The sequence below is a fragment of the Scyliorhinus canicula genome, chromosome 16, assembly GCF_902713615.1.
Source record: "Scyliorhinus canicula chromosome 16, sScyCan1.1, whole genome shotgun sequence".
Taxonomy (NCBI): domain Eukaryota; kingdom Metazoa; phylum Chordata; class Chondrichthyes; order Carcharhiniformes; family Scyliorhinidae; genus Scyliorhinus; species Scyliorhinus canicula.
The window spans coordinates 107,041,072-107,065,433 of record NC_052161.1 but is presented as its reverse complement, the minus strand read 5'-3'; the positions used below and the strand labels follow the sequence as shown (position 1 = coordinate 107,065,433).

The 24,362-nt window shown below is 50.2% G+C and overlaps 1 protein-coding gene across 7 annotated transcripts in view; it reads left to right on the top strand.

Moving 5' to 3' along the window:
* disp3 (dispatched RND transporter family member 3) overlaps nucleotides 1-24,362 on the top strand; it is a 717,999-nt gene that overhangs the window by 477,178 nt on the left and 216,459 nt on the right. For all 7 annotated transcript variants that reach the window (XM_038821800.1, XM_038821802.1, XM_038821804.1 and 4 more), the window contains one exon: nucleotides 23,004-23,138. In XM_038821800.1, coding sequence (XP_038677728.1) covers nucleotides 23,004-23,138 — 135 coding nt within the window. The remainder of the gene's footprint in view (nucleotides 1-23,003; nucleotides 23,139-24,362) is intronic.

Below are 24,362 nucleotides of genomic sequence, written 5' to 3'. Positions count from 1 at the left end.
CGCCAGCGACAGCGGTACCATGTCCCACCTCTTAAATTCCTCCTCCATCTGTTCCACCAGCCTGGAAAAGTTCAACTTGTGGAGGGTCCCCCAGTTCCTTGCCACCTGCACCCCTAAGTACCTAAAGCTCTTTCCTGCTCGCTTGAAGGGGAGTCTCCCAATACCCTCTCCCTGGTCCCCCGGGTGTATCACAAAAACCTCGCTTTTGCCCAAATTTAGTTTGTACCCCGAAAAGTCCCCAAACTCTGCTAATAGTTCCATTATCTCCGGCATTCCCCCCTCTGGGTCTGCCACGTACAGCAGTAGATCATCCGCATACAGCGATACTCGATGTTCCTCCCCTCCCCTAGTCAGTCCTCTCCACCCCCCTGAACCCCTCAGTGCCATCGCCAACGGTTCGATCGCCAGTGCGAAAAGTAGGGGGGATAGGGGACATCCCTGCCTGGTCCCTCGGTGGAGCCCGAAATACTCCGACCTCCTCCCGTTTGTCACTACACTCGCCGTCGGGGCCGAGTAGAGCAACTTCACCCACTTAATAAACCCTTCCCCAAACCCAAACCGTTCCAACGTCTCCCACAGGTACTCCCACTCCACCCTATCGAATGCCTTCTCCGCGTCCAGCGCTACCACTATCTCAGCCTCCCCCTCCACTGCCGGCATCATAATTACATTCAGCAATCTCCGCACGTTCGTGTTGAGCTGCCGCCCCTTCACGAACCCCGTCTGGTCCTCATGGATTACCCCTGGCACACAATCCTCTATTCTAGCTGCCAGGATCTTTGCCAGCAACTTGGCATCCACGTTCAGAAGCGAGATAGGCCTGTAGGACCCGCACTGCACGGGGTCTTTATCCCGCTTCAGTATCAGGGAGATCAGAGCCTGCGACATTGTCGGGGGCAGAACCCCCCCCTCTCGCGCCTCATTAAAGGCTCGTACCAGTACCGGTCCCACCAAGTCCACATTTTTCTTGTAGAATTCCACCGGGAACCCATCAGGCCCCGGCGCCTTCCCCGCTTGCATCTGACCTATTCCCTTGACTAGCTCCTCTAGCCCTATTGGCGCCCCCAGCCCTTCTACCAGCCCCTCCTGGACCCTTGGGAACCTCAATTTGTTTAGGAAGTCCTCCATTCCCCCTCTCCTCGTCGGCGGCTCAGACCGATACAACTCCTTGTAAAAATCCCTGAAGACCCCGTTCACTTCTTGCCCCTTCTGTACTACCTTCCCGCCCCTCTCCTTCACTCCCCCAATCTCCCTAGCCGCATCTCGTTTGCGAAGCTGGTGTGCCAGCATCCTGCTCGCCTTTTCCCCATACTCATAGACCGCGCCCTGTGCCCTTCTCCACTGCGTCTCTGCCTTCCTGGTGGTCAGCAGGTCGAACTTGACCTGCAGGCTGCGCCGTTCTCCCAGCAGCCCCTCCTCTGGTGCCTCCGCATATCTCCTATCCACTTCCAATATCTCCCCCACCAGCCTCTCCCTCTCCTGCCTCTCCTTTCTTTCTCTGTGTGCCCTTATGGAGATCAGCTCTCCCCTGATCACTGCCTTCAGGGCCTCCCAGACCATCCCCACCTGCACCTCCCCCGTGTCATTCAAGTCCAGATAGCTCTCAATGCTCTTCCGGACCCTTTTACACACCTCGTCGTCCGCTAACAGCCCCACATCCAGCCGCCACAGCGGGCGCTGGTCCCGCGCCTCCCCCATTTCCACATCCACCCAATGTGGTGCATGATCAGAGATCGCAATGGCCGAGTACTCAGCTTCCCGTACCCTCGGGATCAGCCCCCTGCTCAACACAAAGAAATCGATTCTGGAGTACACTCTATGGACGTGGGAGAAAAAGGAATACTCCCTCGCCCTCGGCCTACCAAACCTCCATGGGTCTACTCCTCCCATCTGCTCCATGTACCCCCTCAGCACTTCTGCCGCTGCCGGCCTCCTATTGGTCCTTGAGCTCGATCTGTCTAGCCCGGGGTCCAGCACTGTGTTGAAGTCCCCCCCCCCATGATCAAGCCCCCTGCCTCCAGTCCCGGAATGAGGCCCAATAGGCGCCTCATAAAACCCGCGTCATCCCAGTTCGGGGCATATACGTTGACCATCACCACTTTCTCCCCCTGCAGCTTACCCTTCACCATCACATACCTACCCTCCTTATCCGCCACTACCTCCTCCGCCACGAACGACACCCTCTTTCCCACCAGAATCGCCACCCCCCGGTTCTTTGCGTCCAATCCAGAGTGGAACACCTGTCCCACCCACCCCCTTCTCAGGCGAACCTGGTCCACTACCTTCAAATGGGTCTCCTGTAACATTGCTACATCAGCCTTCAGTCCCTTCAGGTGTGAGAATACCCTTGATCTCTTGACCGGCCCATTCAGCCCCCTCACGTTCCAAGTGATCAGCCGGGTCGCGGAACGACCCGCCCCCTTCCCCTGCCGATTAGCCATGTCCCGTTCCCTGCTCGCCCCGGGTCGACCCTCCCCTTCTGACCCGCTCCCCATGGCGATGGCCCCCTCCCCCCACCTCTCCAGTCCTCCACTTCCCGTTTCTGGTCTTCCCAGCAGCAACCCGGTGTCCCTCCCTAACCCCCCCCCCCCCCCCCCCCCCCCCCCCCCCCAGGCTAGGACCCCTCCTAGCCGCGATGTACCCTCCATCGTACTCCCGTAAGTCAGCTGGTTTGCGCTGACCCGGCTGCTCCTGCCACACTCCGACTCCCCCCGGCTCGGGGGGGGCCTCCCCTCCCTTGCCACTCCTCCCTGGCCCCGCTCCAACGCGGGAAAGGTTGCCATTGCTAGCCACGCCCCGCACTCCTCCCCTCCCCCCTCCTCTGCCCCGCGCGCGGGAAAACAGAGGAAAGCCCGCGCTTTCGCCCTGCCACACCCCACCCCGCCATCTTCAGTTCCACCCCCGTCCCCGTCCATGCCTGTAAAGAACCCCCCCTAGGAGCCCATATCCCCGATCTGCTCTCCCCCCCCGTCCCGCCTCCCCAACTTAACATTATAAATAACAAATAGATAACAAATAACAATGTACTTAACAGTCGCCCTCTACCAAACAGTATAAATAACCATAAATAACCATAAATAACCATGAATAACCACAATAACAATAACTAAGGGAAGTTGGCAAAGGGGGGAAAAAACATCAGAAGAAAAAAAAACCCAAAGCAAGACTTCAAGATCCAAACAAGGAAAGAAGAAAAAAAAAGGAAACCGTTCCAATAAGAGATGCCCAGTTCCGACCCGGCCGAAAAAAAAACGAACCGCTTGTTCAGCTGAAAGTACCCGAGCGGACACGGCCGCCAAGTACCCCCTGGGTCTAATTCGAGTCCAGTTTCTCTTCCTGTACAAAGGCCCACGCCTCCTCTGGGGACTCAAAATAGTGGTGTTGGTTCCTGTAGGTGACCCACAAGCGCGCTGGCTGCAGCATTCCGAACCTGATCCTTTTTGCATGTAGCACCGCCTTCGTCCGGTTGTACCGGGCCCGCCGCTTAGCCACCTCCGCACTCCAGTCCTGGTAGACCCTCACCGTCGAATTCTCCCACTTACTGCTCCTTTCCCTCTTGGCCCACTCCAGCACTCTCTCACGATCGCTGAGTCGCTGGAACCGCACCAGCACCGCCCTCGGGGGCTCATTTGCTCTTGGCTTCCTAGCCATGACCCTGTAGGCCTCTTCCAGCTCCAGGGGCGAAGGGACGGCCCCTGCCCCCATCAGGGAGCTCAGCATTTCTGCTACGTATCCCGGGAGGTCTGACCCCTCCAGGCCTTCTGCCAGGCCCAAGATCCTCAGGTTCTTCCGCCTCATTCGGGTATCCAGCTCCTCAAAACGGCTCTGCCATTTCAGGTGGAGTGCCTCGTGCACCTCTACCTTTCCCACGAGGACCGTGGCCTCCTCCTCCCTCACAGTCATCTCCTGCTGCAGCTCCCGAATCGACGCCTCTTGGGTCGCCTGGGCTCCCATCAGCCTGGTGGTCGTCGCATTCATTGACTCCAAGAGCTCCATTTTCAGCTCCGTAAAGAAGCGCAGGAGAGCGGCCTGCTGCTCCTCCGCCCATTTCCTCCATTCCTCGGGTGCGCCACCGGCCGCCATTTTGGTCTTCTTCACCCGCTTTTTTTGGGGAGCTGCTGTTGCTTTTTTTACCACCCCACTCCTGGTACCGACCATAAAGTTGGTCTGGTTCTCCTCAGGGAGCCTTCCCCCACCGGGATTTGTCCTTACAGCGCCGTTGGGGCCCTCCAATCGGCCCGAAAACACCTTTGTAGCAGGAGCCGCCAAACGTGCGACTTAGCTGGTCATAGCCGTAACCGGAAGTCTTCCGCCAGGTTCCTTAAGTGTTCCCTGTTCGTCCTACCCGTGATTAAGACATTGTCCAAATAAATCGCCACCTGCGGTAGTCCCTGCAGAATATTTTCCATTGTACGCTGGAATATAGTGCAGGCTGATGACACTCCGAAAGGTAGCCTAGTATAACGAAAAAGGCCCTTCAGGGTGTTGATCGGAGTGAACTTCTGGGAGTCCTTGTCCAGTTTTAACTGCAGGTAGGCGTGACTCAAGTCCAGTTTCATGAACAAAAGCCCACCTGCTAATTTGGCATATAGGTCGTCTATTTTCGGGATCGGGTATTTGTCCAGCAGTGCGTATTTGTTTACCGTCTGTTTGAAATCTCCACAGAGACGTATCGAGCCGTCTGGCTTCAAAATTGGTACCACTGGCGCTGCCCATTCCGAGAACTGTACTGGTCTGATAATGCCTTCGCGCTGTAACCTTTCTATTTCGACCTCTACTTTCTTCCTTAACGCGAAAGGTACCGGCCTGGCCTTACAAAATTTCGGAAGGGCTTCTGGGTCCACGTGCAAAGTTGCTTTGGCACCTATGATTTCCCCCAAACCTTCTTGGAAGACCTCCGGGTATTTTTGGAGTACTCCACTCAACTGTCCGCTTCCACTCTGGAAAATTTTCATCCAATCTAATTTTAGGTCTTTCAGCCAGTTCCGTCCAATTAAGCTCGGTCCAGAGCCCTCTACTATCGTCAACGGTAATCTGAGCAATTGTTTCTCATATTCCACGGGTACATGAGTCGTGCCTAGAACTTCCAGGGGTTCCCCCATGTAGGTTTTAAATTTCGTGGATGTTTTTGTTAGGGTTAGTGGCTGGAGTCCATCTTTGATTTTTTAAATGCTGCACTCCCATTACTGATACGGCCGCCCCCGTGTCTATTTCCATTATTGTCGGCCGACCGTTCACCCGTGGGGTAAACTTAATAGGTTCTGCTTTCTTCATCGCAATATTATATAATTGTTCTCCTTCGGAGGAGGATGGGGCGTCTAGGTTGTATACTTCCCTGCGTCCCCACCTGCTATTCCTCTTTTGCCACCTCCTTCTAGGGTTTCTGTCGCTGTTACCCCACTCTGTCTGATGCCAAAAACGGTCCTTCTTTGTTGGGGGAGCCTCAGCCTGTACTTCCCTCTGTCTCCAGTTAGTCCTAGCAGACTTGGGGGCAGTTCTGGGGTTTTCCTTTGGCCCTCTATTCCTCAGGCTTTTCCTGAGAGCGGCTACCTGGTAGCTGGACCCGTTGTGGTAGTCCCTCTCACAAGTATCTACCTCCATTGGCGTGCCCTGTAGTTCCTGCACCCAATTTGCTGCCTTTTCTAGGGCCAGTGCGAGCTGTAACGCCTGCCTGCAGTCTAGCTGCGTTTCCGCCAACAGGCGCTTCTGTATTGTGAGGTTGTTTATCCCACACACTAACCGGTCCAGAAGCATTTCATTTAGCATTGGGCCGAACTCACATTTTTCCGCCAGCCTTCTCAGGCGGGTCAAGAAATTCGTGACTGACTCCCTGTCTTCCTGCTTCGCTGTGTAGAATCTGTACCAACGCAAAATGAGGGGTGGTTTTGGGTCGTAGTGCTCTTTCACCAATTCCGTTAATTCTTGGAAAGAATTTGAGTCTGGCGCATCGGGATAAGTCAGACTACGTATAATGGCGAAAGCTGAGGGTCCGCACGCCGACAGCAGGATAACCCGTCTCCTTTCGTCCATAATTATATCATTGGCCCGGAAGAAGTAACACATTCTCTCCACATACTGGGACCAGTCCTCAATAGTCGGGTCGAATGCATCTAACCTCCCAAAAAACGGCATTTTTGAAATAGCAAGGTTTACCCTCCGGGTGCGGCAGCTGGTCTCCGCAAAGTTATTTGTTTACCTCGTCACCACTGTAATAATCCACAGGAGGCAGGAGTCCCGTCACCACACCAATATTTATTTCCAATAACTAGATACAAGAGCAGCTCCAAACAGTGCTGCTAGCCTTCCAGTCAACTTAAGACTGGGGCACAAAGCCTACTCAGGTGCTTATATGGGCCCCCTCAATGAGCTATCATTGGGGAGCTCATACTCCAATTGGCCAACCAGTAATGCTAATTGGAGGTCATTACACTCACCCAGCCCAGATGGACTTCCTCCTTGGTTGCTGACCAAAGTAAGAGTAGAAATTGTCGAGGTGCTGGCCAGAATCTTCCAAACTTCCTTAGATACCAAGGCCAGAATTTTACATTGCTTGGGCGAGTGTGCACCTGACTGGAACCATATAGAATCGCACAAGATGGACGCATGTCTCAATGCCAAGGGGCTTTTCACAGTATCTACATTTGAAGCCTACTTGTGACAATAAACAATTTTCATTTCATTGCGCTCTCGGGGGATATTTTGATCAGCTGCACAACGACAATCCAGAAGCCAATTTAAATGAATATAAAAGTGATCAACTGGTATTTTACATTACCCATTTGCTTTTACAATGGGCGAGTGGGTTGATTGGGCAGGCAGTCTTTATGTTTTATCTGCAATCTCGTTCCTGGGCAGGATGAAATTCAGGGCTCAAATAAAATTAACAAATGTGTCTGTGGACCGAGGTCTATGTGTGACTGTCCTCGACAGTTGAGGCACAGATTTTCAGCTGATATTTATTATTTACAGATCCGCAGCAGCTTCCAACAACTCCACAACAGCTATCCCTCTGAGGGAGCTTATTGGAAGCACCAACCATTAATTGCTATCCAGTGTAATATCGCATTAACTTTTTTTTTATAAATTTAGATTACCCAATTATTTTTTCCAATTAAGGGGCAATTTAGCGTGGCCAATCCACCTACTCTGCACATTTTTGGGTTGTGGGGGCGAAACCCACGCAGACACGGGGAGAATGTGCAAACTCCACACGGACAGTGACCCAGAGCCGGGATCGAACCTGGGACCTCAGCGCCGTGAGGTGGTTGTGCTAACCACTAGGCCACCGTGCTGCCCTAATATCGCATTAACAATGTGATCTTGGGCAGGAGTGGATTTCACATCTACTCACTCCTGCATCGACTTTGGGCATGCCCCTAAGGTAAAGTCAAGACCAAAGCTGAGAATTATTTATTCTTTCATGGGATGTAGGCACCAATGGCAAGGCCAGCATTTATGGCGCACCTCTAATTGCCCTTGAACTGAGTAGCTTGGTAGGCCATTTCAGAGGGAAGTTAAGGACCAACCGCATTGCTTTGGATCTGGAGTCACATGTAGGGGCAGACCAGGTAAGGAAAACAAGTTTCCTTCCCTAAAGGGTATTTGATTACTAGTCAAGCGACAATACTACTATGCCACCATTTCACTAAAGATAAATGTATCCTTCAATCCTGCTAGAATGTACTTCCCACTGCTTGATATACAACAATTCAAGAAACTTTCCAGAACAAAAATCATTGAGGGACAGAAATCGATTTCCAATCTCTGCTCTTGTGGTTTACTAGATTCTGTAGGGCCTTTGATTGTATAATAGCTCTATAATTCACCTTGTGTCATCTTTTATTGTATATAGAGTGTGCTGCAGTCATGTTAAAGCAGTTTTTACCTGAAATTGTTAATGACGCACAAATGGAATTGCAATTGATTTAACATAAGAATCCAATGAACATGCAATTCAGAGTCTGTGCCGACTGAAAGTAACATTGAATTCAAGTCTAGCTTGATATATTTATCAAAGCTTTTAAAACATTCAATTCCAGAAACAACCTTGGGGATAAGACAATGGCTATTGAGTTGGATGATCAGCCATGATCATGATGAATGGTGGAGCAGGCTTGAAGGGCCAAAAGGCCTCCCCCTGCTCCTATCTTCTATGTATCTATGTATCCAGAAGTAAGAAATGAGTTGCATTTACATGGTGCTTTTCCCCAGGACATCCCAAATCGAGTGAAGTATCTTTGAAGATTAATCACTATTGTAATATAAGAAAATGCAGCAGTCAATACGGAAGAACATTTTTCAATTTATCCTGGTGATGTCCCACAAATAGCAATTTAAAAAATGATCTGATATGTTTTATGTATTGATTGAGGAATACATGTTGGGCAGAACACAGTAGCACTGTCCTGTTCTTTAAATGAGGTCACCTTACATGGATGCGGCCGCAATTTGACATCTGAGCTAAAGGGCAGTACTCTTGAATGTTCAGCTCTCCCTCGGTGCTGCACTTCTTGTCAGCCTACATTACACACTCATGTCTTTGGAATGACGTTTGAACCCACCGTTTTGTAATTTGGAGGCAAGAGTGCTCCAGTAATGGAAAATTAGATTAAAATAATTTTATTTCTGATTCCAATAACATAGCTTAGCTGCACAAACAAAAATATTCTTCCTGAGGCATTAATAATACAAATATAAAATTTTTCTGTTGTTATAATCTTTCAGTCCATTGATGGATATTTTAAATGGACTGTTCACTCCCCCCCTCCCCCCCCCCCCCTTCCTTAACATAAGTAATAGGATCAGGAATAGATCATGTGGCCTCCCAAACCATGGTTGATTTTCTGCCTCAACTCCACTTTCCCACCTGAAGGACCAAAACTTTCTTTAACTCAACGTTAAGCTGAGAACAGCAATAAGCTTCTGAGGTAGAGAATTCCAAGATGCAGGCTGGAGGCGATACCGCATGGGCTGGGGGCCGTCACACACAGTGAAAACCCGACAGCCCATGAGGCCAAGGAGGAACACAGAGCGGGATGCTAGCGAGGCCCGAAGTTCTACAGGTGACATTGGTCTTTCGAGGAGATGATGGACAGCATGTGCTGCAGCTTACTCCGTTTTAACAAAGAGATAGTGCAGCACCTGTGCCGCATCCTCATGGACTTGGCACGCATGGAAGAAGAGGACACACGTTCCCAGTGGCCATGAAGATCATCGCAGCCCTTCACTTCTATTCCACCGGTTCATTCCAGAACTCGAGTGGAGACTTGTGTGAATGTTCTTTGGAAGGTCATAGAATTTACAGTGCAGAAGGAGGCCATTCGACCTATCGAGTCTGCACCGGCTCTTACAAAGAGCACCCTACTCAAGCCCACGTATCTACCCTATCCCCGTAACCCAGTAACCCCCACTTAACCTTTTTTTTGGAAACTAAGGGCAATTTAGCATGGCCAATCCACCTAACCCGCACATCTTATGTTAATAAAATATCCATCGATGGACTGAAAAATTATAGCAACAGAAACAATTTTATATTTAGACCGTACATCTTTGGACTCTGGGAGGAAACCGAGCACCCAGAAGAAACCCATGCAGACACAGGGAGAACGTGCAGACTCCGTGATGCACTATCAATTACGATGAGAGGAGAGTAGAATGTAATCGAGGCTTTATCACACAGAGATGTGTAGCCTCCTACAGCAGCTGACGAAATAGCTGCTGTACGGAGAGCACACATATTTATACTCCGCCTACTGGGCGGAGCCAGCAGGCAGGGATCTACTCCCGTACCTGCAGCACAGGGGCATTACCGTAAAACCCATACACACAGTATAATACATAAGTGGTGACTACCACATTCAGCCCCTGTTAAAAATGAGTCCAACAGGATGCGCCGGGGGAAGGGAGGGTGGCACCGGGGCAAAGGGGGGGAGGGGGTGGGGACCCTGCTGGTACCAAGTCCCTGAGGGAGACTGTGTCTTGGCAGCCGTCGGGGTACGCTACGTAAGCGTACTGCGGGTTGGCGTGGAGTAGCTGTACCCTCTCAACCAACGGGTCCGCCTTGTGGAGTTGCATGTGTTTACAGAGGAGAACGGGTCCTGGAGCTGCCAGCCACGTTGGGAGCGAAACCCCAGAGGGAGACTTCCTGAGGAAGGCAAAGAGATGTTCATGGGGGGTTTCGTTAGTCGCGGTGCACTGGAGTGACCGAATGGAGTGAAGTGCGTCGGGGAGGACCTCCTGCCAGTGGGTGGCCGGGAGAATTCTGGACCGTAGGGCCAGCTGGACCGTCCTCCAGACCGTCCCATTCTCCTGCTCCACCTGCCCATTGCCCCTGGGGTTGGAGCTGATCATCCTGCTTGAGGCAATGCCCCTGTTGAGCAGGAACTGGCGCAGCTCATCGTTCATAAATGAGGATCCCAGTCGCTGTGGACGTAGGTGGGGAAACTGAACAGAGCGAAGATGGTGTTGAAGGCTTTGATGACGGTGGCAGACGTCATATCAGGGCATGGGACGGCAAAGGGGAATCAGAAATATTCGTCGACCACACTGAGGAAGTACGTGTTTCGGTCGGTGGAGGCTGAGGCGTTCAAAGGGGCGAGAGGCCTTCACCAGGCGCGCACAGTCTGGGCGGTAGAAGCGCAGTTTACACTCCGCGCAGACCTGGCAGTCTCTGGTGATAGCCCTGACTTCCTCGATGGAGTAGGGCCGATTGCAGGCCTTAATGAAGTGGTAAAAACGGGTGACTCCTGGGTGACAGAGATTGTCGTGCAGGGTCCGGATTCGCTCCACTTGTGCACTGGCACATGTGCCTCAGGATAGGGCATCGTGGGGCTCGTTGAGCTTACCGGGGCAATACAAAATCTCGTAATTGTAGGTGGAGAGCTCGATCCTCCACCTCAAGATTTTATCGTTTTTGATTTTGCCCCACTGTGTGTTGTTGAACATGAAGGCAACCGACCATTGGTCAGTGAGGAGAGTGAATCTCCTGCCGGACAGGTAATGCCTCCAATGTCGCACAGCTTCAGCGAGCGCTGAATGCCAAATTTCGGACGCATGGAGGGTGCGGGAAATGAATGCCATGGGCCTGCCTGCCTGGTTGAGGGTGGCGGCCAGAGCGACGTCTGATGCATCACTCTCGATTTGGAGGGGGAGCGTCTCGTTGACCGCGTGCATCGCGGCCTTGGCGATGTCGGCCTTGATACGGTCAAAGGCCTGATGAGCCTCGGCCGTCAGTGGGAAAACAGGTGGATTGAATGAGTGGATGGGCCTTGTCCGCATAGTTTGGGACCCACTGGGCATAATACGAAAAGAACCCCAGGCATCGTTTGAGGGCCTTGGGGCAGTGGGGGAGGGGGAGTTCCATGAGGGGGCATATGCGATCGGGGTCGGGCCCTAGAACTCCGTTCTGAACCACATAGCCGAGGATGGCTAATCGGTTTGTGCTGGACATACACTTCTCCTTGTTGCAAGTGAGGTTGAGGAGAAATTTGGAAACGTTAGCGTCGTGGTCCTGCTGGTCGTGGCCGCAGATGGTGACGTTGTCCAGGTATGGGAAAGTGGCCTGCAGGCCGTACTGGTCAACTATTCGGTCCATCTCCCGTTGGAAGACCGAGACCCCGTTGGTGATGCCGAAGGGAACCCTAAGGAAATGGTAAAGGCGGCCGCCTGCTTCGAACGCAGTGTATGGGCGGTCCGCCTTACGGATGGGGAGCTGGTGGTCGGCAGATTTCAGGTCCACTGTCGAGAACACGTGGTATTGTGCAATCTGATTGACCATATCAGATTTGCGTGGGAAGCGGTACGCGTCGAGCTGCGTGTACCGGTTGATGGTCTGACTGTAGTCAACGACCATCCTGTTTTTCTCCCCAGTTTTGACCACTACCACTTGGGCTCTCCAGGGGCTGTTGCTGGCCTCAATAATACCTTCCCGCAGCAGTCGCTGGACCTCAGACCTGATGAATGTCCTGTCCTGGGCACTGTACCATCTGCACCTGGTGGTGACGGGTTTGCAATCCGGGGTTAGGTTTGCAAAAAGGGAAGGCGGGTCGACCTTAAGGGTCGCAAGGCCGCAAACAGTAAGGGGTGTTAAGGGCCCAACAAATTTCAGGGTTAGGCTCTGGAGGTTGCACTGGACGTCCAGGCCGAGTAGCAAGTCAGCACAGAGGGTGGCGAGGACGTAGAGACGGAAGCTGCTGAACACGACGCCCTGGACGGTGAGGGTGGCGATGCAGTACCCCCGGATCGCCACGGAGTGGGATCCAGAGACCAGGGAGATTATCTGGTTAGCGGGGTGTACCGCGAGGGAGCCGCGCCTTACCATATCGGGGTGGATGAAGTTCTTAGTGCTCCCGGAGTCCAGAAGGCAGGATATCTCGTGCCCTTCGACCTTCACCTTTGTCGAAGCGGTCGAGAGGTTGTGTGGTTGAGACTGGTCAATTATGACCGAGGCGAGTCGTGGCTGGTCGTCGGCAGTTGCAGGCGATGAGTGGCCTGATGAGGTGCCCAATGGGCAGGGGTCCTGAGGCGGGTAAGAAGGCGGCGCCCTCGGGTCGCATGTGTCCTGGGGCAGGCAAGATGGCGGCGTCCATTGGATCTGAGGCAGGCAAGATGGCGGCGCCCACGGGCCGCATGTTTGTGAGTAGAGCAAGGTGGCGGCGCCCACGGGCCACATATGGTGGGTGCCAGGACAATTGCAGCGATTGAGCGGATCTGGCACACTGCAGCGAAATGTCCCTTCTTGCCACAGGCCTTGCAGAGCGCGCTGCGCGCCAGGCAGTGATGCCGGGGTGTTTTGACTGTCCGCAGAAGTAGCATTTGGGCACCCCGGGGTTGGTTGGCTGCCATGCGGCGCAAGCGTGGGGTTGGCTGAGGGTGGTTACTGATGGGGTCCACATTGCACAGGGGAGGTGGGCCACGCGGTCGGGGGCATAAGCCTGTATGTTGCGTGAGGCGACCGTAAGCGAGAGCGCTAGTTTTTTGGTCGGCGCGAGGTCAAGCGTGGCCCCTTCTAAGAGGTGCTGGCGGATGTAGTCAGACCCTATGCCCGTAACGAACGCGTCTCCCATCAGCAGGTTTGAATGTTCAGTGTCCAAAACAGCCTGGCAGTCACAGTATCTCACTGGGGCGAGCAGAGCATGCCAGAAATCTTCCACAGACTCACCGGGAAGTTGGTGCCGTGTGGACAGGAGGTGCCTGCCGCAGATTTTGTTGGTCCGCTGAGCGTAATTCTCCTTCAGTAGCGTCATAGTTTCTGTGTAGTTCGGCGCGTCCTGGATGAGGGAAAAACGTTGGAGCTCAACCGCGTGTACAGAATCTGGAGCTTCTGTGCTTCTGGAATTGGGTCTGGCGCAGACCCGATGTCTTCTTCAAAACAGGCTTGCCAATGTTCAAAGTCTTTTTTGGCGATAGCTGCTTGAGGGTGCAGCTGCAGGCGATCCGGCTTGATGTGGTGGTCCATCTCTGAAAAATCTCTGTGTAATAAATTGATGCACTATCAATTGCGAAGAGACGAGAGTAGAATGTAATCAAGGCTTTATCACACAGAGATGTGTAGCCTCCTACAGCAGCTGACGAAATAGCTGCTGTACGGAGAGCACACATATTTATACTCCGCCTACTGGGCAGAGCCAGCAGGCAGGGATCTACTCCAGTACCTGCAGCACAGGGGCGTTACCGTCAAACCCATACGTACAGTATAATACATAAATGGTGACTACCACAGAGAGTGACCCTGCTGGGAATCGAACCCTTGAGCTGTGAAGCAACTGTGCTGATCACTATGCTGCCGTGCTGCCCAAAAGTCGAAAGCATCAAAGGCCAAATGGCACAGAAAGCAGCAGGGTGCCTCCACTTCTGCTGTGTATCCTCGGGAAACACCACGGAGACAAACAAGATTGAGAATCACTGATTGGGCACAGGAGGGTGGGAGGGGGTCACTATCTGTAGCAAGGGGGATGGAAATGTCAAATGTTCACAATTAAAACATGTTACACCGAATACATGTGAAGCCACTGTCATGCTCGTCTTCACAGCGGGCCTGCCTTCACCTCTATATCCTGTTGATCATTGATCCGCACGCTCACCCTTTGGCCGCAAGAAAATCCCCAGTGCTGAAGACCAGCTCTTGAGTATTTGATTATTAGCTGTTGCCTCTATGGTGCTGGTGTGTCCAGAGACAAAATGTTCAGGCTTCAAAGTGTGATTGAAATGCAATCCAATAATCATCATCTGAGACATGGCACTTGTACCCATGAGAAGCCACTTCAGAATATTATGTTTATGAAACGGTCAACAGAAACAAAGATTTGAAAATCAAGTATCTATCATTCCACATATCATATTCACAATTAAGCAAAAGGAAATGTCCCACATTGGTACCAATTCAAAGCTACATCAGCTCATTTTTATAAAGAAAAACAATCACACGGTATCACCCCTCGCAGGTTCCTCAACAGAAAAGGAGGACAAGCCTGAAAAAATGTTAGCATGTACAGAACTCATAGAAATGATCTGTCCATCAATGTGTGACTTGTTCCACGTATCAATGCATTTCTCCATCCACGAGCCACAGCTGTGCCAGGACCTCCGGTTCAGCCCAATTTCACCGGAACCAAATCCTGACAACCACATACCCCACTGGCGCTCAAGGTGCAGTTTAACATTCTTGACTTTTAGGATATTTAACCTTTGGTGATGTACCAGTTTCATGCAGCACTCACCACACCAGCACCAAAAACATCAGCAATTTGTGAAAGCATTTCTTCAATGGTGTCATCAGGTGGCCCTTTTGGTTAAATGTCGTGCACCAGGTCCCGCAGCATTTTCTTGCTTCAAACCAGTTGCTTTCTGGGACTCATGCGTCGCCCTGAGTCCGGTGTTCCTGGACCCAGGTATCTTCGAAAAACTGTCCTTCTTTCCGGCTACAGAAAAGAAAGGAAACAGCAACAGCAGCCTCCAGACATCTACAGCCATCAGCAGGAGCAAGCAGCAAGCACAACCTCCAGCTGTGACGAGCTCACATAACTAACAAGGCCAATTCCTTCTGAGCAATAGCCTGCAGCTGTGAAGCTAGAGGCTGCTCATAGTCAAAGGGATGTCAAATGTCAAACTGTCCTCCAGCATATAACCAGGGCAGTTGTAGTTGTCCCTGTTCTGGATAGCCACAATATTTAAAGATGGCTTGAAGGCCTCACAGACAAAATTTCCCTCACCATTATAATCACTAGAATGATACCGGGTTATCAGATTTACGATGCCTATGTTTCATCTGAAGCATCATGTCATAGCTTTGAGATTATAATTCTCCTGCATTGAAAACTTTTGAGTGTATCCCAGTGATGTTCATAGAATCATGACAGTGCAGAAGGAGGGCATTCGGCCCATCAAGTCTGCATTGATCCTCTGAAAGAGCACCCTACCTAGGCCCTGTCCTCACCCTATCCCCATAACCCCACCTAACGTTTGGACAATAAAGAGCAATTTAGCTTGGCCAATCCACCTAACTTGCACATCTTTGGACTGTGGGAGGAAACTGAAGCACCCGAAGGAAACCCACGCAGACATGGGGAGAACGTACAAACTCCACACAGATAGTTACCCACGGCTGGAATTGAACCCGGGTCCCTGGTGCTGTGAGGCAGCAGGGCCAACCACTGTGCCTACCATGCTGCATGTTGAGCCATCACCCCTTGTTTTTTTTGTTTTCTTTCAACATAAAGTGCACTATTTTTAGTACACTAGTTTGTGTGTCGACATCAAGTTTCTGCACACTATTCAAAATAATTAACCCACGAGCCCATTTCTGCAGCTGACTCCACTCCTCAATAATAAAGGGAGTGTCACGAACCAGAAGGATCCTGACAGAATACCTCCAAAATTTCACTTTTTGCTCAGAAGTAAAAATCCTTTGGGGATTTCATCTCTATGACTTTTCTGTCATCAGACTTTTGAGCAAATCTGTCAAAAACAATCCTATATCAAAACTTTATAAAACAGCATCAAATCAACAATGGGTCCCCATTGGCGCACGTCTCCTGGGGCGGCCCAGCCCGGATGGGCTCGGTTGCTCCTCGGGCATCCCAGGTGGCGTGGTGCCGCCCGGTTCTGTCCGCTGCCCACCAGATGCACAAGGGACAGGAGGAGGAGGGGGAGTCCGAGGTGCTCTGGTGCTCCGGGACCTCCCCTGCAGGAGTCAGCGGCACGGGGACCATCACCTCCTCCTCCCTTGGGGTGCCTGATGGCCCCTGAGCTTCTCAATGGGATGGGGATGCAAGCGGAGCCATCCCCCGAGGCCCCCCTGCCACCTGGCGCTGCTGGTCCTGGAGTCTCGCTCTGGTATCGACAAGGGTCTGAACATTCACAGCCATGGAGCACAGGGAGTGGGCCATCTCCGTCTGGGACTGTGCCACCACCCAGAGGGTCTGTGCCACAACAGCCAGTGAGTGAGCCACCTCCCCCTGGGCTGGATCACCTCCCTCTGTGTCTGTGCAACGCCGGCCAGCACCTGGGCAATGCCACCAATGCTCTCAGATGCTCTCAGAAATAGCCTGCTGTGACTGAGCCACGTCGACAAGTGCCACTACAATGTCCAGCTGGCTCCGGCACATGGTTGCATGTGAGAGGGCAGCCCTGTCCTGGGCCTCGGCCCCCACCTGCACAAAATGCCCCAGGCCTTGCAACCATTGAGGCATGTCCGACACCTTAGCCCCATTGCCTCCACCACGGATGCCAAATGTGCGGTTTTGGCCTGGTGGAACACATGACCTGCACCACCCACTGCTCCTGCACGCGGACAGACTTCTCCACTTGCCCCTGCAGGTGCAGGAAGCCGGCAGTCATCTCCTCCTCTGGTCCCTGGGTCCCTGCCTGCACCTGCATTGTGGGTGAGACTGGATGTTCCAGGAGTCCGGGAATTGTCTGAGCAGCAGTTGGTTCCTGGGGCCGGGCAGCCCTGCGACCTTCCAGCCATGCGGCTGCTCCTACCTCCACCTGCCGTACCGGACCGACTGTGTGGTGCACACCTGTGAGTGTCCCAGGAACCTCTTCACTAATTTGCCCAACCAAGGTGATAGCATCAGTGGCCAGGGCACTTGGCCATCCCCACTTGGCTGGCATGGGTGCTGGCATGTGGGTCAGGGTGGAGGGTCTGGCCATTCCCCCCCAGGGTGGGGGGGGTGCGGGTTCTGGGTCACGTGTGTGGGGGCTAGGGTGCTTGGTGCCAGGGGCACATGCCGTGTACTCACCCTGGCCACCCTGAGGAGGGCGTGCAGTTTTTTTCCTGCACTGGTCTTCAGTCTGGGCCACCTCCCCGATGGCGCTCACGGCAGCTCACAAATCCACCCAGGCACGGCGAATGATGCCGCCTGATGACCTCTGTCCCGACCCGGGGTACAGCACACAGTCTCCTCTCCTCCATGGAGTCCAGGAGGGTCTTGAGTTCCACGTCCCGGAAGTGGGGCCCTGCTCTACTTGCAGCCATGTTGGCTGTGACGCTTGTGTGTGGGAGGGGGAGAATGACGTATGTGCTGCCGCAGCGGGGCATCAATCACGGAACCGGTGATTTGGCCGCCGTTCCATTAACAGAGTGTGGCGTTCCACGTCACGCCCATACTAGCCCCTTGGGAGTGGTTGAATCGCTGCAGCTGCGGACCCGAACTCGCCGTCAACACTTAGTCTCCAGATTGGAGAATTCAGCCCCTGTTTCCTCATATCACCTCTGATTCTCCTGCCAACCCCCATACATCAGTGTTCCCTAGTTACCAACCTTTCTGCAACTGGAAAATGTATCCTTACCTATTCTATCAAAATGATTCATGTTTTTGAACATCGCTATTAAATCTGCTCTTAACCTTCTCTACTCGAAAGAGAACCATCAATATTTTCCAGTTTCTCCATGTAATTTCCTAATCTCTGGTAATATTCTGGTGAAGTCTGCACTTTTATATCTGGTGGCCCTCCAATCACATTCATATGATCACTAAGACTGCTTATTTTCACCTCCATAATATTGGTTTTCTTCATCTCTATCTTGGCTCACCTGCTGCTGAAACCTTGCTTCATGCCTTTTGTACTTCCAGACTTCATTATTCAAACACACCCATAGAATTGCAGAATGACAACAGGATAGAAGGAGTTCATTTTGCCCATTCACCGTGGTCCTTCCCGCAAATATCTGCCACCCTATCTTATTTAACTCCTTAAGACATTCCCTAAAATCCCTGTCTGTGTCTTTGTGAAGTCAGTTAGCATCTTCCTCATTGTTTGGGATGATCTGCAAGCCCTGTGTATACAGATTTTGATCTTTAATTTATATCTAAAACCCAAATCTTCCTGTCTCACGATTGTTAGGAGACCAACATATTATGGAATATGCAGGAGGATCCTGACATGCAAACACGTGGGAATTTCCCAAGCCATTTCAACTTCCAAACGGCTGATTTTCAGCTGCCTGGTATCGTCCGTAAACATCTCTGACCCTGCGTTCAGGATGGACATTAAGACTAGATATGTGCTATTTACCTGGATGCTTACCGAGGAAATGTTGGATTGTTCAAAAACGTGGACCAGAATTCTCTGGTCGTTGAGATTCACTTTTCCTGCCGGCAGCGCACCACCGTCCGCAGGTTTTGAGGCGGTGTGTAGTGGTTACAATGGGAAATCATATTGACAAGTAGCGGGAAGATAGAATTCAGCCACAACCGAAAGGAGCACGGCCATGAAACATGCGGCTGCGGAACCGGAGAATCCGACCCCTGGTCTAACAACTGGGTAATTCCACAACTGACTCCCAACATCACCCCCACCCCGACCCAGCCAACTATCCTCTTGATTAGATCCTACTTCCCTGAACCAATACCCCATCAACCAATCCAAACAACTCCTGACCATCAACATACACAGTTGCAGACTTATCCACCCTACCCAACTCTCCACCTACCCATTCACTGACTCATCTATTTACCCATTCACTCATTCCCACTCATTCATTAGAAGTCTCGATTTTGAAAAAGAACTTATTTAAATATACACCCACTGCAATAAAAAACAGCATTCTGCTTCTCCCAGTTACACTCCACTTGCTGGAGTTAAATCGAAGATGAAACCCTGCTTATTTCTCTGTCAGCCAGGACTGGGAGACCCCAAAAGAATGGGCAGTAACTTTGGGTCAGGAAATTTTGGTGCAGCATTGTTACAAACCGGATGGTTTGGGCCTATAAGAACAGTGGTACTTATATTGACCTCTGGGAAACACCACTGTTTACTTCACTCCAGACAACTTTGTCAGCCATGGCTCAGTTGGTCGGACTTAGCTTCAGAGTCATAAAGTTCTGGGTCCAAGCCTGACTCCAGGGCTTACATGCAAAAATCAAGGCTAAAACTCCGACAATGTAGCACTCCTTCATTACTGAACTGGAGTTGCCAACTTTTGGATGAAGCATTCAACTGAGGCCCCATTTGCCTGTTCAGGTGGATCCTATGTCACATTTTGTTGAAGAGCAGCAGCATTATCCCCAATGTCCTGACAAATATTTATCCCTGACAAATATTTATCCCTTACAAAATCACTAAAATACATTGCTGTTTGTGGGAGTTTTCTGCCTGCAAGTTGGCTGTCATGTTTCCTATACTATAACAACGACTGAACTTTGTCATGTGAGAGTACCTTTAAGAAATGTGTGTTTATTACTGCAGTGATGTCAGAGAGGTGGTAGAGCTGGGCTGTCTGTCAGCTTTTTACTTTTGTTTTAGGCTGTTTGCTGCAGGGTGTGTTTTAGTTTTGTTTTCAGAGCTGGATAGCTGCAGTCACAGCCAGAAGGTGTATTAGAGTCTCTCTCTGTAATCTAAAGACTGTAAATCGATCCTGGTGATTTAAAACTAATAACAGTAGTGACTTGACCCTGATGTGCTTCTGGTAAAAGGTGTTTTAAGTCTGATGGATGTTAAAAGGAAAGCTTAAAGTATTACTGAGTGTTGTATTTTTTGGGAGTTGTATTTGAATTGATGGTTGCTAAGATGTCACTGTATGCTTTAAAAATGTTAACTTGAGTTCGTAGCATAAACGTTTTTTTAAAAAATACTTTTCCATTTCTGCTCTCCCACACCTGTAGAGTGGGCCGTGTGCTCTCCATACCAATCTAGTAAAAGTTGTAGGTCAGGTGAACTCCGTGATACACTTTGGGGTTCTCTAAACCCTGGCCCATAACAAATTGGGGGCTCGAGGGGATGAAAGTCTATCTATTGGGTGAGCATATTGTGGTTGTTTTTCAGGTGTGGTACTTTAGTTTAAGTGGGAAGTGTGTTGTGGAAAGTGGCTCTTTCAGAGGCTCCAAAGTTTTGGGGGCTGGAGACAGTCACACGCAGTACCTTACGGACAGAGACTAAAAGCAGACTGTTAGATTTGGCAAAAACATTGCAGTTAACATTACCTGACAAAATGCGAAAAGATGAGGCAATTATGGTGGTGGCTAAGCATTTAAAGTTGCCTAAGATACAGTTTGACTCATTTGAAATGGCAAAAATTCAGTTACAAATTAAACAAATGGAACATGAGAAAGAATTAAAGCAGCTTGAATAGGAAAGAGAGAGAGAGAGAAAAGAAAGAGAAAGAGGGCAAGAGGAAAAAGAGAGAGAAGAAAGGAAAACAAATAATAGCCCTAGCTGAACAAAAAGAAAGAGAACGGGAGATACAGATCAGGGACAAAGATAAAGAGAGAGAGTTTGAACTTCAGAAAATGGCCATGAAACATTTTTAAAATAAATTTAGTGTACCCAATTCATTTTTTCCAATTAAGGGGCAATTTAGCGTGGCCAATCCACCTAGCCTGCACATCTTTGAGTTGTGGGGCCGAAACCTACGCAAACACTGGGAGAATGTGCAAACACCACATGGACAGTGACCCAGAGCTGGGATCGAACCTGGGACCTCGGCGCCGTGAGGCTGCAATGCTAACCCACTGAACCACCGTGCTGCCCAAATGGCCATGAAACATGACAGTCAGTTACAATTGGCAGACATAAAGGGAAACGTCCAATTGGTTGATAGTGATGAGGATAGTGAGAAAGAAAATCATAGTCGAAGGCTTGGTGGGGATCTATTTAAATATGTCCAAGCATTACCACGGTTTGACGAGAAGGAGGTAGAAGCCTTTTTCATTTCATTTGAGAAGGTGGCTAAACAAATGAAATGGCCACATGACAATTGGGTATTACTGATTCAACCAAAACTGGGAGGTAGGGCTCGTGAAGTGTTTGCATCACAACCGGAGGAGGTGTCTGGGACGTTTGAGGAGGTGAAAAAATCCATCTCAGGTGCATATGAACTAATGCCTGAAGCCTACAGACAAAGGTTTAGAAATTTAAGGAAATACTTTGGTCAAACATACATGGAGTTTGAAAGGATTAAACAGAATAATTTTGATAGGTGGATAAGGGCTTTGAAAATAGACCAAACTATGAAGCTCTCAGAGAAATTATACTTTTGGAGGAGTTTAAAAATTCAATTCCTGATGTAGCGAGAATTCATGTGGAAGAGTAGAGGGTTAAAACTGCGAGATTAGCAGCAGAAATGACAGGTGATTATGAATTAGTTCATAAATCAAAGCTTGGTTTCCAACATCAGTTTCAGTCTGTGAAGTATAGAAACTGCAGACATGAGAAATACTCAAGTGGTAAAGGTAAAGGTGATCTGATGGGAGATAATAAGGATAGTGTACCTCAGATTAAGAAGAAATGCAGGAGGGTGGAAAAGAAATAAAAAGTTTCAAATGTTTTCACTGTAATTAACTAGGCCATGTAAAGTCACGGTGTTGGTGGTTGAAGAAAAGCACTGGGAAGGCTGATGTGGTAAAACAGGATAAGACAGTGGGGTTTGTTAAAGTAAAGGAAAGCCCAAACGAAGGAGGTGCAAAAGATTGTACAGCCTGATTAAGTGGTGATTGATAAGAGGGTGCCAGATGTCTTTAAATAATTTACTTGCATGGGTAAAGTTTACTCATGTGTATCAGGAGGAGCAGGTAAAGAAGTCACAATTTTAAGAGATACGGGAGCTAGTCAATCTTTAATGGTAAGAGATGAGGAGTTATGTCGTTTGGGAAGAATGTTGCCAGAAAATATGGTAATATGTGGAATTCAGGGTGAGAGGAGTAGTGTTCCATTATTTAAGGTCGGGTTGGAAAGTCCAGCGAAGAGTGGTGAAGTGGTAGTAGTAGTAACAGAGAAACTATCTTGTCCAGGAATACAGTTTATCTTGGGTAATGATACAGCTGGATCGCAGGTGGGAGTGATGCCTACTGTGGTGGTTAAGCCAGTGGAAAATCAGATAAATGAAGTGTTGAAGGACAAATATCCTGGGATTTTTCCAGATTGTGTCGTAACAAGGTCGCAAAGTCACAGGTTAAGATAAGAGGAGAAATGAAAGAGTGAAGATGAAGTTGAAATGCAATTATCAGCAATGATTTTTGGCTGTGCTCTTTCAGCTGGTAGTGCCACCCAGCCACCTTGGCATTGCTGAGCTGGCACCCAGGTGGCACAACCAGGGTGACAGGCTGGTAGTGCCAGGGTGCCCAGATGGTACCAGCAGTGCTTGGATGCTACCATGCTCAAAGGCATGCACCTGGAGCCTTCAGATACCCTGGGAGACTCCCACGAGTGCCGTTCCGTCTGGTCACCTTGCTCCCCCAAGGTCTTCGAGGCAAAGGGGATACATCTCAATGGCTCGGGTGCCTCGAGAAACTGCACATGACAGTGAGACTAGCTGTCTTGCTCTAATATGCAGATTTGCAAGAAAAATGAACCCGTCCACAATGCATTTGATCTCACAAGGTGCAGCAAGTGTAGTAGATACCGGGAGCAGGGTCTCCCAGCGGGCCGCTTTTTGGGGGCAGCGTGGCCGTTTGAATTTGCCCGATATGTTTGTTTCCATGGCATTATCACGTGCCATAAATTGCAATATTCTGAAAGTAGTATTTTAATCTGTGCTGAATCTCTTACATTTTATGTTTTACCAGTCTTTCTGACTTTCTTCGGCATTGCCAGCATTGGTTTGAGCTGCTTGGTCGCCCTGTTTCTATACCATGTGGTCTTTGGCATCCAGTACCTTGGCATCTTAAATGGAGTGGCTGCTTTTGTCATTGTGGGTATTGGTAAGTGATCTGTCAATGGTTTTATTTGATGTAACATTTAAAGATGTTGTATTTTCACCGATCCAGCATTTTCATTTATTAGTTTTTAAATTGGTAAAGAAGAACCTATATATCTAAAACACATTAATAGGATTCAAAGTTAATTGCACAAGTGAATAAGATCTTAGACTAATTATCCTACTGGTGCTCAGTCCTGCTTTTTTATGTTCACCCAAATGAGGGATGTTAATGCTGGAGAATAGAATACTTTCCATTACACGTATGCGGGATTCTCCGTCGGCAGGATCCTCCGCCCTGCCGCCAGCGCACCCATGTCCGCGGGTTTCCCGAATGATTCGGATGGTCTCTACTAGCGTGGCCCTGGCGTGATGGACCTGGTGATGATACGGTAGCACAGTAGATAGCATTGTGGCTTCACAGTGCCAGGGTCCCAGGTTCGATTGCCCGCTGGGTCACTGTCTGTGCGGAGTCGGCACGTTCTCCCCGTGTCTGTATGGGTTTCCTCCGGGTGCTCAGGTTTCCTCCCACAGTCCAAAGACATGCAGGTTAGGTGGTTTGGCCATGCTAAATTGCCCTTAGTATACAAAACATTTAGGAGGGGTTATTCGGTTATGGGGATGGGGTGGAAGTGAGGGCTTAAGTGGATCGGTGCAGACTCGATGGGCCAAATGGCCTCCTTCTGCACTGTATGTAATCTATATAAAACAACCTCCTTGGCCCACCGCGAGGTCCACCATGTCACGTGCACAATTGCTGAAACCACAAGTGGTCTGTGCCCACGTGATTCCCGGCCACGGGATCGCGGGAGGCCAGAGTATAGCTCGACCAGGCCCGTTTATTTATCTATATCCCCACCCCCACCCCGCCAGCGCGCATCGGCACCCATCCTGATTTTCCAGATGCCCGATTCTCCGTCCCATCGGGGAACGCATTCCGGGCGTCCCAGAACAGAGAATCCCGCTCACCAATAGGCATCCGAAGAATGAAACGAGAGGGAAATAATGGTTGACTGAGTCACCCTGGTTCTCCTCAACATTTCACCAGAGGTTTTGCCGGAACATGGCCTGATTGTTTCAGCCAAGAAATATTGCAGGTGATCCAAAGAAAGAGGGAGAAGCTAGAATAACTAACAGTTAAAAATTATTGTATGGGCACTTTCAGTGGCGGCGATGTGGAGCTAAGACGCATGTTCGGCAGCTCCTGCTTTTTTTGGACTTTCGGGAT